Here is a 15,909-nt window from a genome sequence, read left to right on the forward strand (position 1 = left end):
AGCACTCTGTCTTCAAGAGATATGTAGTGCAGCTACTTGGGCTTCTAAGCTCTCTTTTGCCCGTCATTATTGGCTGGATGTGGTTGCCAGGAGGGACGCGCTTTTTGGAGCACAAGTGCTTGCACGTGGTGTGGCTTGTTCCCGCCCTATCTAGGAATTGCTTTGATACATCCCATTCGTAATGGATTAATCTGCTGCTGATGACAAGGGAAGGGAAAATTAGGTTCTTACCTTGGTAATTTTCTTTCCTTTAGTCACAGCAGATGAATCCATGATCCCTCCCTGATTGACTCTGTTTTGTGTTCAGTTTTTCCTGCAGACATGTTCCCTCATTGGGAGAAGTTGGAAAACAGTCTTCAGGATTTCTGTTCTACTACAGGAGGTTGAGTTCGTCCCTCCTTTGTGTTATTGCTCCTGTTCTGGGGCGTTCGTTCGCTGTGAGGAAAGTTCATGTTATGCTACTTTGCGGTTTAACACTGCTTTGGAAGCTTCAAAATACTGAGAGGCACATGGAGCTAGCCTAGACGCACTATGGTTTTCAGTGTTCTCTATCTCCCCCTGCTGGTGGGTGGACACAACCCATTCGTAATGGGATCACCAAGTTTACGTTTCGAGTCACAGCCTGAGAGGGTGGTATATAGAAATGCCATTGGCTTGTGCACCGGGAGATACATGCTTTCTGCAAAGTTGATAAGTTCTGGCTTAGTCCAATGTTATACAACTTTTTTTTTACCTTTATTTCTGTGGTGTAAGCTGCTTTAAATGGTTTGTGTATTGCTGAACTCTAATCGCTTGAGGAAAATTGCCTTTTTAACTTGGCAATACAAGATTTGGCTAACAGTTTGCAAGATCCAATATGGTTAGCAAGAAAAAGAGCAGACTGTGTAAAGTTGAAGGCTTTGTTTATTACTTTGGCTCCCAGGTTTTATACACGTGCCCGACATGGCCATGTTTTGCCAAAGGGGCTGCTACAGAAATGTACATCAGTAGATGTAAAATATCCAGATGTCACCAAACTGGTAAAAAACATATCTCTGTAAAAAACATATCTCTGACTAGACCGTCATCGTAAGATAAGCTAATAATTTTATAAATAGCTAATAAGCGCTACACCATATATTATTTGGAAATCTAGGGCACAGAGCTTGTACCCTAGCTTTACTAGGGAGCCAGTGCAGCTTACACAACAAAGAAGTAGCCCTTTCAAAATGAGAAACTTGAAAGATCAATTTAGCCGCTGTAGTCTGGGCTGTTCATTATCTTTTAAGGACACTCTCCTTACATCAACGTGTATAGTATTACAGTAATTGAACTGTTCTGTACTTAGTGGTTGTGTACCCCTGCTTATGATAAGATCTTGGGCTCAAAAGTTTTGATATTTTGAAATAACATAATTTTTTTAAAGAAATACTTATTTGCTTTGATTTAGGATAAGTACGTAGTGCTGCAAATTGCCTAGTATGTTTTCCCAACTCTGCCTCTGTAGCTTTTCGCTTTCTAGCAATCTAACCTCCCTGTTTACTAAGCCGTGCGGCAATGCCGACAGTCCATTTAAAGTGAATAGGCTGTGTCGATGTTAGCTCGCGGCTTAGTAAACAGGGGGGTAAGTCTGGGCACATAGCCACAGTCAGTGTTCAAAGGGGCTAGTTTAGGTTGCTAACTTCAAAATTTGGGACCCTAAACCCTTTGAAAATTGACCCCTGAATACTAACTTAGGTCTTTGAGGTTCTGTAGGCTCTGGCACACTGTCTTTGACTGACACTGCAAACCTGTGAAACACTTTTAAAAATGATTTTTTTCCCCCCCTTCAAATGCAGCTGCCAACCATTTTGTTAACACATTACTGCAATTGAAGGTTATAATTGCTTGTTATAGTCAGCAGAAGCACTTGCTGCTGCTGCTACCACTTATTTCTGTGGTGCTGCTAGACATTCACCGTGATTTGATAATAGCAAGTCCTTTAAAAAGAATCCTCATTTTTAAATATATTTTTAATGTAATTGATTTGCATTGTTAATGTAATAATCAGAATCTGCAGGGAAGATCTTTCAGGAGTTCTGTGCCTGCTGTAACATTAGAAGCCCAGTTCCATTTTTGTAGCATTACATTATAAATGAATATATGAGGGATTGTATATATATATTTTTTAATTTATACTGTTTCCAAAATCACACCCTCTTGTGGTAATTATGGCCTTGTACAGTATTTTAAAAAGTTTTCAGAATTCAGATGCTTCTATAATACTGATTATTATTTTACCTTATCAAGCTGCACTAGCGGTTCCTGCACGACAATGCCAACTGAGACCATTCAAAGTGAATGGGCTTTGACGGCATTACTGCATTGGGAATTTCTAACGCAGCTTGATAAGAGGCCCTTAATGCTATTTCTTAGGCATGGTTGGAAGTAAGGAAAAAGCAGCCATGCTGAGTCAGGCCAGCAGTTGCCAGTTTGAGTCATAATTAAGTACCTGGCAAATCTCCAAAAAGTAAATCTATTTCTTGTTGCTCGTATCCAAGGATAAGCAATGGCTCTCCCAAGTCTCTTGCTAATAATTTTTATGGATTTTTCTGCCAGGAATTTAACCAAATCTCTTTTGAAACCTGCTATTACTCATAATTTAATAAACTATCATATCCTCTCCCTAAACTAAAGTGCCCTAACCAGATTAGCCTTTCTATTATAAGGGAGGTGGTCTTTTATAAAGGAGGTGTTCTCTTTCCTCTTTGGTTTGTCCCATAGCTCTGAACCTTTTCTAGTTCCACTATATCCTTTTAGAGGTGGAGCATCCTGAATTGCGCACTATACCCAAAAGTGCAATTTCACCATGAACCTATACAGAGGCATCATAATCTCAATTTTGTTCTGCAATTTACATAGGAAATAAAACAAAACACAAATGGCTAAAATGTTAGCCAGTATACAAATATGAACAATAAACTGAGTATCAAACAATATACACATCTGATACAAGATAAAAATATCAATTATGATTACGGATTAGTAACGATGGGTAGGTAGTCATATCATGAAAACAGATAGTTAAGAGTACATATCTACACAAGAGTACTACATATTTGATCTTGAAGGGGAGTCCATATTTTCCTGTATTTAGTTATTGAATTATACTTCTCAGCTGCTGCATATTCATACTTGGCAAGTATGCATACTGAGTTCCACCATGTTAAGTAGGTAGCCTTGGATAAGTCTTTCCAGCAGAAGAAAAGTATTCTTAAGGCCGTTTGGAGAAGTATATCTAAAAGTTGTGATTGATATTTATCCAGTGGGCAATGTATAGCTAATGATCCTAATATGGCTATTTCATATGAAAAGGACTCTGGGATCTTCAATGTAGATGATATGGTGTTCCATATTGATCTCCAGTATTCTTGTATGTAAGTACAGGAGTAGATAATATGTTTAAGAGTTCCTTTATCTTTATTACATTTTTCCGTGTTGTTTTTGGGAACAGATGCTTTTAGTTTGGCAAGTTTACTTGGAGTCCAGAGAGCTCTATGTGCCAGGTAAAACATGAATTGCGATGTAGATGCAGATCTAGTAATATGTGTAGTTCTAAACCAGAATTTATTCCGTAGTTGTTCAAGTTGAAGGTTTAAATCATGTTCCCAGGATTCCATAATATTAATAGGATGCTTTCAAAGCTTTTATCAGAGGTGCTATAATTACTTTTGTAGCAACTAGTAATAAAAATTAAGTAAAGAAATTTTGACATTAGAAAAAGAAATAAAAGTATTAGAGTCTGCACATATTCTTGATAACTCTAATTTAGCTATATTAGAAGAACTTAAATTAGCAAAACTTAAATACAATTCCATATTAGGCTCTAAAGCTAGTAAGGAAATATTTAGTAAAAAATGCTCAATGCTACTATGAAGGTACTAAAGCAGGTCACCTACTTGCTAATTATTTAAAATTTTGTAAAGAAAAAATACTATAGCACTTATAAAGGATGAGAACAATATTTCTTTAACTGATAATTCTGATATTGCTAACAGATTCCAATCTTTTTATAAAAATCTGTATACATCTAATTTTGTTAAAGAACCAACCAAATATGATTTTTTAGAAAAATTAGAACACCCTATTATCTCATCAGAAGATAACAAACTACTCTAAAAAAAAAAAAAAAAAATTACAACTGATGATGTCAATGATGCCACCCAAAACATGGGCGACAAAAAAAACACCAGGACCTGATGGTTTACCTATAGAGTTCTACTCTGCCTTTAAAATTCTTTTGTCTCCCATAATCTGTGATTACTATAATCATATGATAGAAACAGGTATCATCAGAGTCTCTTTTACTGAAGCTGTCATCATTGTCCTTCTGAAACCAGACAAAGATCCTACTTTAGTACAAAATTATAGACCTCTAATTAATCTAGATGCCAAAATGTTTGCTAAAATACCTTCTGAAAGATTACAGAACATTCTACCCAAAATAATCCATGCAGATCAAACTGGTTTCATGCATGGTAGATCTTAATCTGATAATACCAGACTCTTTTCTAACATATTAGTGCATGCCCAAGAACATTCCAACCCATTGGTTGCAATAGGTCTAGACACTGAAAAGGCATTTGACTGTGTTGAGTGGCCATATCTTTTCCAAGTTCTTAAATGGTATGGTTTTTCAGAATCTTCTACTAAATTAATAAAGATCTTTTATTTGTCTCCTACTACATATATATAAATAAATGATGTCATATCTAAACCTTTTAATCCATCTAGAGGTACTAAACAGGGTTGCCCTTTATCTCCTTTATTATTTAATATAGCGCTTGAACCTTTGTTAGCCATTCGTCAAAATCCTCTCATCCAGGGTGTAATGATTAATCAACAAAACTTTGTTAGCTACATACGCTGATGATGTACTCATTTTCACATCACCTACCTCAATTCCACACTTATTAAAGGTAATATCGAAATATTCAGAGATTTCTGACTATAAATTAAATACTACAAAAACGGAACTACTACCTATAAATTGTGTACATTAAAAAAATGAAATTCAGCAATATAATTTTCAGTGGAATGAAAATCAAATTAAATATTTAGGAGTTCTGTTTGGCTCAACTATAGAGGACACTCTTAACCTTAACTCTACTAATATAATTAAAATAACTGAAAACCTAACACAAAAATGGTCACCATTAAGACTTAATTGGTGGGGTCGACTTGAAACCATAAAAATGATGATTGTTCCAAAAATCAACTACACTCTCAGCATGTTACCAATATTATTAAAATCAACAATTTATAAAAAAAATTGAATCAAAATTAATACAATTTTTATGGGTAAATAAGACCCCAACAATAGCCATAAAGAAATTAAAAACTAGTCCAATAAATGGTGGAGTAAATTTTCCTAGTTTGTATGACTATAATGTCTTTTCTCCTGAAACAAAATTCAATATTTATGCTTAAAGAGGAACTACTTAATTACCCTTCTTGGTTCTATATAGAAACATAAAGATGTGCCTTTACAATTACCTCCCATGGTCTCAATATGCTAAGTTAAATAAGAATGGTATAACTCTTAATACTGAATTCAGTGAACTTGATACTGTTGTTAAAAAGCCACTAAGGCATTCCATATTTACCCCAATATGGAACAATCCTACCTTTAAAATTAAAGCTTGTATTAACTAGCCTTTATGGAAAAAAGCCGTCATATGGTCATTAAATTACATTATAAAAGACAAAACCTGGGTTCCCTTCTCTCAGCTATGTTTGAAATTTGGGATTCCTAATACCCACCACTATAAATGGATACAACTTAAGCACTGCATAACTGCTACTACTGACATTGCTAAACTTTCTACTGATACTCCTAGTTGCTGGCAGATTTGTAGAACTTTAATGTTATCTAAAGGTGCTGCCTCCAAATGGTACAAAATATTTCAACAAGCAAACTTCTAAGGCAAATTTTATTGTTTTGGCTTAAATATTGGTACACATTCAAGGGTAGACAGTTTTTCAAGGGTGCCTTCAATGTCAAATGCTACATCAACACCAGCTAATGAGACTAAGGGGCATTTTCGAAAAGACCCAAGTCAGAATAGAGACATCCAGCTCGTAACATCCAAAACAGATGCCCGTTTCGCATGTATTTTTCAACAGGAAATACATCAGGATTTCCTGTTCATAAATAGGTGAGGAAGACATTAAACATATGAATGGCAAAAAAGCAGGGGCAGGGACATCTGGTAGCATTCTTACAAGAATGGCCACACACATGTCCCTGTAGAGCAGAGGAGAGCTGCCTAGTGATTAATGCAGTGGACTTTAAACCAAGGGACCACAGTTTAAATCCCACTAACTCTCTTATTTTGTAATTGTGAGCCCTCCAGGAACACATATATATAGTGTACCTGAATGTAGACCACTTCAATATTCCTCAGGCTTGCAGGTGACTTATGTATTTAGGTACAGATGTATTTTTCTGTTCAGGAGGACGCGCCAAAAAAATAATAAAATGGGATTTGAACTTGGGTCCCTTGGTTTAAGGTCCACTGAACTAACCACTAGGCTACTCAGACACGCTTCCTGCTATGCCATCATAGAGCCTTGTATCCCCTAAACGCTAGTCGCCCATATGTTTCTACGGGCGATTTACCATTTATCGTGTTAAAAACGCTAGCATGCCCTTAATGCAGCTTAGTAAACAGGGCCCTTGTGTCATGGTACTAAATCCACTATAGGTTTATTTATATCTCTGATTTAAGGATATTTCTTTATATACAAATCATACATATTTTTATACAAAACTTTTTTTTGTTGTGCATTTCTAGTAATTTCTTACACTATTTTTCACATTGGTTGATAACTTGTTGATGTGTTTTCCTTTGTTGTGTCCTGGGACTAAATTCTTATTCTTTGACTGTTTTTTATTATTATTACTATTATTATTATTATTATAGGCTCTGCCTATATGCTAAATGCATATATGTTTTATACATAATATTTTATTTATAGGTTAGCTGACGTGGAGGGGCATAATCGAACGGTGCCGGCCAAATAGATGGCTGACCATCTATTTGGCCGACGCCGCAACCGTATTATCGAAAAAGATGGCCGGCCATCTTTTGTTTCGATAATACAGTTGGGGCCGGCCAAATGTCAGAGATGGCCGGCATCGATTTTTGCTGATAATGGAAACTAATGCCGGCGATCTCAAACCCCAGCCAAATCTAAGGCATTTGGTTGTGGGAGGAGCCAGCATTTGTAGTGCACTGGTCCCCCTCACATGCCAGCACACCAACTGGGCACCCTAGGGGGCACTGTAGTGGACTTCAAAAATTGCTCCCAGGTGCATACCTCCCTTACCTTGGGTGCTGAGCCCCCCAAAACCCACTCCCTACAACTCTACACCATTACCATAGCCCTTATGGGTGAAGGGGGGGGGCACCTACATGTGGGTACAATGGGTTTTGGGGGAGTTTGGAGGGCTCCCATTTACCACCACAAGTGTAACAGGTGGGGGGGGGATGGGTCTGGGTCCACCTGCCTGAAGTGCACTGCAATAGAGAATCCACAAAGTGTGGAGAACTCAAAGAAGACCCACGGATACTTTGTAAAACAAACAGAAAAATGGGCACAAAACCAGGAGTCCCAGAGACTGGATCACAGTAAAGCTAAAACCAAATTTTATTAATTAGTATATTTGATTCGACACAACTGTTGTGTTTCGGCCAAAAGGCCTTCATCAGGAGTCTAAATACTAAAGTAGACAGCTAATGATGATCCAGAATAAATACTGGCGAATAGTCTATAAATGGTCTTAAAAAAGACCTTTGTATCAAATCATGGAACGGATCACTTGCGTGAGGGGTTCAGCAGTATTCAAGGATGTTTAGTAATATATTGTGGTTTACCATGTCGAATTGTAGGAGAAGTATGCTTTTGCCTGTTGCTATTTGTTGTTTGAATTTGGCTAGTAGAGTGATTAGTACTGTTTCGGTACTGTGGTTGGAGCGGAATCCTGATTGTTATTCGTGTAGTAGTGTGAATTTGTTTATGTAGTCAGTAAGTTGTTTGGTTACTATGCTTTCCATCAGTTTGACTACCAGTGGGATTTATGCTACTGGTAGGTAGTTGGTGACATCATCTGTTTTTTTCTTGGTATCTTTTGGTATTAGGGTAAGGAGGATGTTGCTGTTTTCTTTTGGGAAGAGACCATGTTGGAGCCTATAGTTTAAGTGGGATGTGAGGTCTGCTATGAAGCGGTGGGGAGTGGATTTTAGCAGGTAGCTGGGGCAGACGTCCAATGTACAGTGAGTCTTGGAGAACCTATTGGTCGTTTGGTTGACTGTTTCAGCGGTAAGGGGAGCGAAGGTTTCCAGAGTCTATCCGCTGGGTATTTGCTGGGGGTTGAGTCCATACATTCGTTGAAGTATTTGGCAAGTGCGTCTGCAGATGGGGTGTTTGTGTTAGTTGTGGTGGCCACGGTAGTGTCTAGTAGCTTGTTCACGAGTTGATGTAGTTTTTTTTTGTGTCTTTGTAGTCAGGCCCTATTTTGGTTTTATAGTAGGACCTTTTCCACTTTTTTCATATACTTTTTTTTAAATATACTGTTATATAGTTTTAATTTCACATATGTTTTGTCTATTTGAGTGTTTTTAGGGTTTATACACATTCGCAGTATGTCAATTTGGGATGAGTTTCATCAGTGTAAATATATTTGTTCTGTATGCATATCCTTTAGGAACTATTTTTATTTTGATCAACAAATTTGAATTTACAAGCACTTTTTGTTGCAAAATAGGTAGAGTCCCCAAATTCTCTCTCTTCACATTGGTCAGTGTCACAAAAACACCTGTGTGTATTGTAATATACTATTTTCTATAATATGTAACATTATATTCAACACTTCTGTTTTGGTTGGTTGGATCCTTTTCATTTTTAGTTCTCCTTTATTTTCTACTTTCTCTTTTCTCCCCTGGTGATTAGTCTGTTACACACATTCCATGTGTTTTCATTCTTTTTTTTTTTTACCATATTTACATGTTGGTCATTCATTTTACTATTACAAATTCATGAATGGCATTGAGTATTGAATTTTTATGTTATACTATATGAAATGTTTTGTTATATACATTTTTTATATCAAATGTTATGCTATATGGGTTTTGTATAATTTTTACTAACTGCATGAGCATTTGTTATTTAAATTTAATAACATTTATATTTTTATTGTTTAAACATTTATAGGGTTTTTAATCATTACATGTCTTTTTGTTTTATAATGTACTGTGTGCTTTTACTTATGAGGACGGCCTTGTAGTCGAAACACAGTCTGTGCTGAGTCTGTTGCTTGTTTACTTCTTTTCCTCACCTTCAACCTAATAAAGGATTCATCCTGGTCCATCTGTATGGTTGGTCATTCCACCATTTTTGTGTTCCCTGTGGGGTTTTTTCTTTGGCAGTGTGTTGGGTTTGCTCATTGTTTGAGTGTATGTATGTGTACATATATACAATTCATTTTCTTGATTTTCTGCGGGATGTTGGTATTTCAGTCAGTCAGCTTTAATAATACACATTAGAACTTCTTTATGTGTGCGGATCCTAGGTCAGTGGTTCCCAAACGTGTCCTGGGGGAATGCCAGCCTGTCAGGTTTTCAGGACATCTGCAATGAATATTTGAGTTAGACTTGTATCACTTCTTGCCTTGTATACAAATTTAACTCTGTAATATTTATTGTGGATATCCTGAAAACCTGACTGGCTAGGATTCCCCCAGACAGATATGGGAACCACTGTCGAGGTTAATGGAAATTAATTTTGTGCACGTTAAATCTAAGGCAAACTAACAAATGTGCTTCCTTAATATATCATTTGTTTTGAATTGACAAGTTACGTATTCTGAGCCATTCTACACATGCTTTGATGGGGGGGGGGGGGGGGGGGGGTTGGAGGTGGAGGTGTTTTTGATTTCTTTGAAGTGCTTTGATTTAGTTTGTATTCCAGTGTGTGAGTATTTTTAGATAAGTTTATGCTGTTTTGTTTAGTATTTGCTTGCCAGCTGCTTAGTGTAGCAAAGACCTGCAAAATGTGAAGCGAGTGAATTAGCTGCACCTTTATAAGAAGCTGACTTAAGAGGATGGGTCGGTTGTCTTTCTTCAGTCTGCATTCCTGCCATATCGCAAAGGAAAATGAAAGTAATACCCTGAAATTCAAGCAGTCATAAAACAGCAAGTTTTCAGGCATGTTCTAAGGACTTATTGTTTTTCAGAAATTAAATGTACACTACCATGATATTCATACTGATATAATGCCTCTTCATAGAAAAATAAATAAGTTCAACAGCAATACATAAATATCCTGGGGAAAAAAAAGCCTTATCCTCATCCCCACCCCTTACTCTCTAGGGGAATAGCAATTTTAGCTGTCATTGAGGTATTCTATACTAGGGGCCTCATTCACTATTATGTTAAGCACTTAATAAATAGACCCCATTGACAATAAAGGGGCTTATATGAACACATTATCACGCTTCCCAAGTGTCTACCACCATTAACATTCTGTCAGAAATAAGAGTAGGGAAAAAAATTAAAGAAAAAACTGCTTCCTCATTAAAATGTAAAATTTAGATATCAAGAGCCTTTCTTTCCTTTTTCTGCTAAGCCTGGTAACCTTTCACTGTTTCCAAATTATGTTAGAGTTTAGCAAGGCCTGTGTCATAGCACAGTAATAAAGAATTTGTCATGCAGTATACGTTTGAGTACTTTTAGTGTTGACTCTTTGGTACTATGCTAGAATACAGGAAACTTGAAACTTCATTAAAAGGCATGAACTGTAAGAACCAAGTTTATAAAGGGGTGGTAGCAAGCTATGATTATTATGCAGCCAGGTTGCTTTTTTTTCTCCTGTGGACTGTTGGGTCCTAAAGTGTAAAGAAGTCTAGTTTTTATGTAAAGTTTTTTTTTTTTTTTTTTTTTTTAATATAGTGAAAAAATGGCAGCAACTAGTGAACAAGAGGCTACCATGATTTCCTTCCTTCTTTATTGCAGGCCCACTGCCTGATGGATGGGAACAAGCCATGACCCAGGATGGAGAGATTTACTACATAAACCATAAGAACAAGACCACCTCTTGGCTAGACCCAAGATTAGACCCACGCTTTGGTAAAGGCTCATCTTAAACGTTTCGGTTCTGATCAGTTTATCAGTTGTTTACCTTATGTAATATCCAAAAACTATAATCATATTAGTTCAGTTATAGTATAACAGAGGCATAAAAGAAGCTATCATATTTATCTCCCTCTCCATTTTATGTACCCATGAGTCATTGTTAATACCTGGATGCCTAGAGATATTTCCATACACAACACAGAAAAGAAAAGATATCAACACTTAGCATTTGGAGTGACCACCCTTCCTGGCACCCAAAGTTTGTGACAAACAATTGTCACCAAATAAGTTTCCGATAAACTTACTTAAACAGATATTGAACTTCAAATACATTTTCTATTCTTTGTATTATTTATTTTTAAAAATCCTTTAAAAAAATATCAGACTGCTTAAAACTTAGATGAGATCATTTGTAGTTCTGATTAGGCAAGCTACTTTATGGTATGTACAATTTGAAGTAAAAAAAAAAAAAAAAAGTTTACCACTTGCAGTTTTCAGAGAAGTACATTTTGTACCACTTCCGTTTAGTTTTGCTTAAACATCCAATGTTCTTTTATTTTCTGATTTATGTGGGGAAAAGTAGGCTTTCTGATCTTGATAGTATCCAGAGGCTAAACTAGTGTTCACCAGTTTGATCCTGGAATTTCAGATCTTAGAAGTGGAACTTGATTCACATAAATCTGTACTCATGATGGCCATCCTTTAAAACGTTGAAATGTTTTACTTTGTAATACACTGTGTAGTGATACATTTAAATGCATGGCTTTCAATAATGTTTTTTATGCATGATGCAAAAACAGCTGAACATATGGTAGGAAAATAGAAGTAATGATCCAAGGTCATGTTTGGTTGACAAACAGAATGGTGAAAACAATAGAGGCAAAGAAGGGGCTTGAGAGGAAACAAGAAAAACAAGCAAGTGAATTGAACGTCATAATAGAGGTGCAAAGATTTGCCAGGTTCAGAAGCAGCCCTTAAAATGGAGTCTGATAAAGAAAAACAGAGCATTTGGAAAGGTATGGAGAACAAGGTAATAGATTATGTGATAGTAAGAATGCAGAGGGGGCCGATGCAGGAAGCCGCTTGTTAGAACTGTATGCTGATGGCTTAGCACACGGTGTCTACTGGAAAATTAACTCAAAAACATAGCCACGCAGTGAGCATGCAAATGACTACAGCATTAAAAACACGATAGTAATCGACTGCAGCTCATTGCCAAAATGCCCCCCTCCCCATATCAGTATGTGAACAGTGATTGGCTCATGTACTGACTGGAAGGGAGACCTTTTTTTTTTTTTAAGTCACTGAGGGTCTGCATCAGCCCAACATCCCTGATAGTCTAGCAGCCTCTCTCCCAAGCCCCCTGCCCCAACTGGAAAAAAATTATTCCCTAGTTGTGGTACCTCCTGATTCTTCCCCCAGTCTTCGGTATACCTTAAAAGGAAGGTGGGATGCCCATGCACTCATCTCTCTGGAGCTACCATCTTAGGCAGTGGTTGTGCCTGTGTCCCCACACAATGCATCCTGGGATGCATTGGTTGAGTTAAACTGCCATATAAGGGACTTTTTTTGTCTTATTTAACACTCTGGTCAGAGACACCCGACCTTAGGTTACCCGATGTTCTATATTTAACAACGGTTGGTAATTAGGCTCTCCCCTACCACACTTAGTGCACAGTGCTGGCTGACCCTAAATATGTAGTCCAAACAGAAGCAACACCCCCCCCGATCCCCTCCTCTACACCCACCTATTCATGTGTAAGCCCCTTGACCCTGTCTTACAAGCCCTGGTTCTCTAGTGGTATAGTTGTGGCAGGAACAATCCCTAATTATTTTTGCCCATGCTGATGACACTTTCAAAATGCCTGCCGTCACCTCTGCTACTGTTTGGGAGGGAGGGATATGTTGAGTTTGGCGGTGGTGGCTGCAGCGAAAGAGGAAATCACATACAGCATTTTAATATACAGTGGAGTCTACTTGAGACGCCCTCGCAGTCCTGTTTGTCAGATAATTGAGACTCCACTATAAGAGAAAAATTCCTTTGACAGACTGACCATTTTCAGTTTATCCCAGGATGCACAGCATGAGTCAGGTGCCACCAGAGGCAGGAGCAAGTGGGCTTCACACCTGCTTCTGTTAAGGTATACCCTGGGAGAGGTTAAGGGTGGGGGAATGCCACTAGACACCAGGGAAATTGTTTTCATAGTTAAGAGGCCCAGGGTGGGGGGCGTGGGGGAATGCCATTAGACTACCAGAGCTTTTATTTCAATTTTGGGGGGCAGGGGAGATCAGATCAGGTTGGGAGGAGGGTAAGCAACCAGGGCTTTTAATAACTTTAATTCCATTTTGGGGGCACAGGGGTGGTCAGATGAGCTCCATTCTAAGGGAGAGAGGGCAAATGCAGAAGACTGTCAAGGGACAAGGGGTTCGGTTTGTGGGGGCTCGTTGTGCCCCTTCAGACCTGGCAGTATATTTCTCGCAGTGTGCCTGCATGGTAGGCATCAGTGCATAGCTTTACATTGCTGCAGGTTAAGTAAAAGGCTCTTTACCATGCACTTTAGGGCATCAGTTAGGTTTTCTGTGCTGAAGATTTCTACATCCATTGGCCAGTAGCAGGCATGTAAACTGCTCGTTAACCATGGGCTTTTGCCCATAATAGCTTTCTGTGTCATATCCAGACTTCTCAAACCTCTTTTCTTCTCTAATTCACCAGTGTGATACTGCTGAATTGCTTAACCTCTTCAAATTTAGGTTGTACGCTCTTAAGCAGGTTCATTGTATCATCATGTAAATAGTGCTGTCTTCTCTAGCTCCACTGTTGTAGTCTCAAAATAGGATAGTATAGAAAACCTACATTAAATGCTCCTAACACAACTCTAGGGGCAGGTCTGCCAAGGGGCTAAAGCACCAGAAACATTTCTTTTGAAGGTAGTGTCAGTACAACTATGAAACTCAATATAAGGCTACCTGACAGCATCTTGATCTCCTGCTGCTTGCACATTGGGTGTCTCACTAAGTGACAATCTGGTATTGATTGTGAGCAGGAGGACAATTGTCCCTACATGGGACTGCCCTTGAAAGCTGCTAGAAAATGCTCAAGCTGCTGATGTTTGTAGTTATAATTTCAATGTACATATTGTCACCCTTGATGCAGTCATTAATTTCATTATTTACGTTCTGCTCTATCCATCAGGAGCTTAAGATAGATTCTGAGAAAGGCAAACAAATTTCTAAAATATACAGAGATAAAGTACAAACGTCAATTGAACAAAACAAGCCATAACAAACTGAAACAGTAAAATATAACAAAATAAAACATCAGTTAAAATACTTTTCAAATAACCCTGTCTTGAAATCACGTCTAAAACATACATGAGAAGTCATTGACTGTAGCTACAATGGTAGCGAATTCCAGTAATTAGTGCCTCCCTGTCAGTGATTTCTTCAGTGAGCTTTTCAAACAAAATCACTTGGGCAAAGGTAGATGATCAGAATTTGTTCATAGATCTCAAATTAATAAAGGAGGATATAAATCCTTTAAAAGCCCTTCATGTAGGCTGGTGCTAAACCATGCAGAATTTTAAAAGTACATAAAAGTAGCTTAAATTTTAGACATGCCTGGATAGGCAACCAATGCAGTTTTTGAAAATGAGGAGACACGCTAACCCATCTAGACACTAATTTGTCTGGCAAACCTAACAGAATAGAATGATATATCAGAAAACCAGATGGGGAATTATGATTGCCTGACCTATCCTTCTCAACTGTTTCTCAGAAAAAAAAGCACTTATGTGAGGAATCAATTGTAAGATGGTAAGCACCTGCTAAGTACCATAGTAACATGATGATCCACAGTAAGAGAGGAGTCAAACCAATATTTTGATGCTAGAGAACAGGCCCACCAGTGGGAGCAGCATTGTCCTTCAAACTCGTCCGCAGTTTCATCTTTTCAGGATTAATTTTCATCTTATTATATATCCATCAATGATTTCTCTCAAAACATTTATCTAAAAATGTATAGGTTTGAGATTTCAAACCCAGTTAAGGAACTACCAGTATAATAGCATAGAAAAAAGGCACCCTTAAGTCACATAGGGGCTCATTTTCAAAGCACTTAGCCTTCCAAAGTTCTATGGAACTTTGGAAGGCTAAATACTTTGAAAATATGCCTCATAGGGGCCACTTTACTAAGCTATGGTGTAAATGGACTTCGCATGTCCTAAAGTGGGACTTCCCTACACACCAAGTCCATTTTTACTGGCGCTGTAAAATAGTGCTTTTTCTTTTATTTTTACTGGTCTGGCACTAATTTTTCCATTAGTGTGTGAGACCAGCAAAAATATTAGCATTGGAGCACTTATCACCTCCGGTTTTGGAGGTGGTAAATGCCCTTGTGTTCAGTCTGTGTTATCCCTTTAGTGTGTGGTAATATGAGTGGGCTAGCGGGATAGCTCTTCCACACCCATTCCCTGCCCATGTCACGGCGCCTCCAAAAAATATATATAGCATGCCATTACTGTACACAAACAGGGAAATTACAGAAGGATGCTTTAGTGCGTCCTGTGGTAAACCTTTTTTATTGCACCAAGTAAAAGGGCCCCATAGTGCCTCTCTCAATGTACTTAAAATAAATAAGTTTCAGAGAAAGCGACAAAATGTGGCTGTGGGGTTTTTTTTTCTGTTTTATTTGGATTTCTGATGTCCCCCTGACCTTTGTTAGTTTTCTTGACCCTTAAAAGCTTTTGTTTCTATCATT

General features: G+C 37.8%; 1 protein-coding gene across 6 annotated transcripts in view; it reads left to right on the plus strand.

The window, feature by feature from the left end:
- YAP1 (Yes associated protein 1) overlaps positions 1–15,909 on the plus strand; it is a 252,226-nt gene that overhangs the window by 149,742 nt on the left and 86,575 nt on the right. For 3 of the 6 annotated variants that reach the window (XM_030200236.1, XM_030200238.1, XM_030200237.1), the window contains exon 4: positions 11,034–11,147. The exons of the other annotated variants lie outside the window; for them this stretch is intronic. In XM_030200236.1, the coding sequence (XP_030056096.1) occupies positions 11,034–11,147 (114 nt within the window). The remainder of the gene's footprint in view (positions 1–11,033; positions 11,148–15,909) is intronic. 6 annotated transcript variants of the gene reach the window in all.

This window comes from Microcaecilia unicolor, chromosome 4 (assembly GCF_901765095.1).
Source record: "Microcaecilia unicolor chromosome 4, aMicUni1.1, whole genome shotgun sequence".
NCBI classification, from domain to species: Eukaryota; Metazoa; Chordata; class Amphibia; order Gymnophiona; family Siphonopidae; genus Microcaecilia; species Microcaecilia unicolor.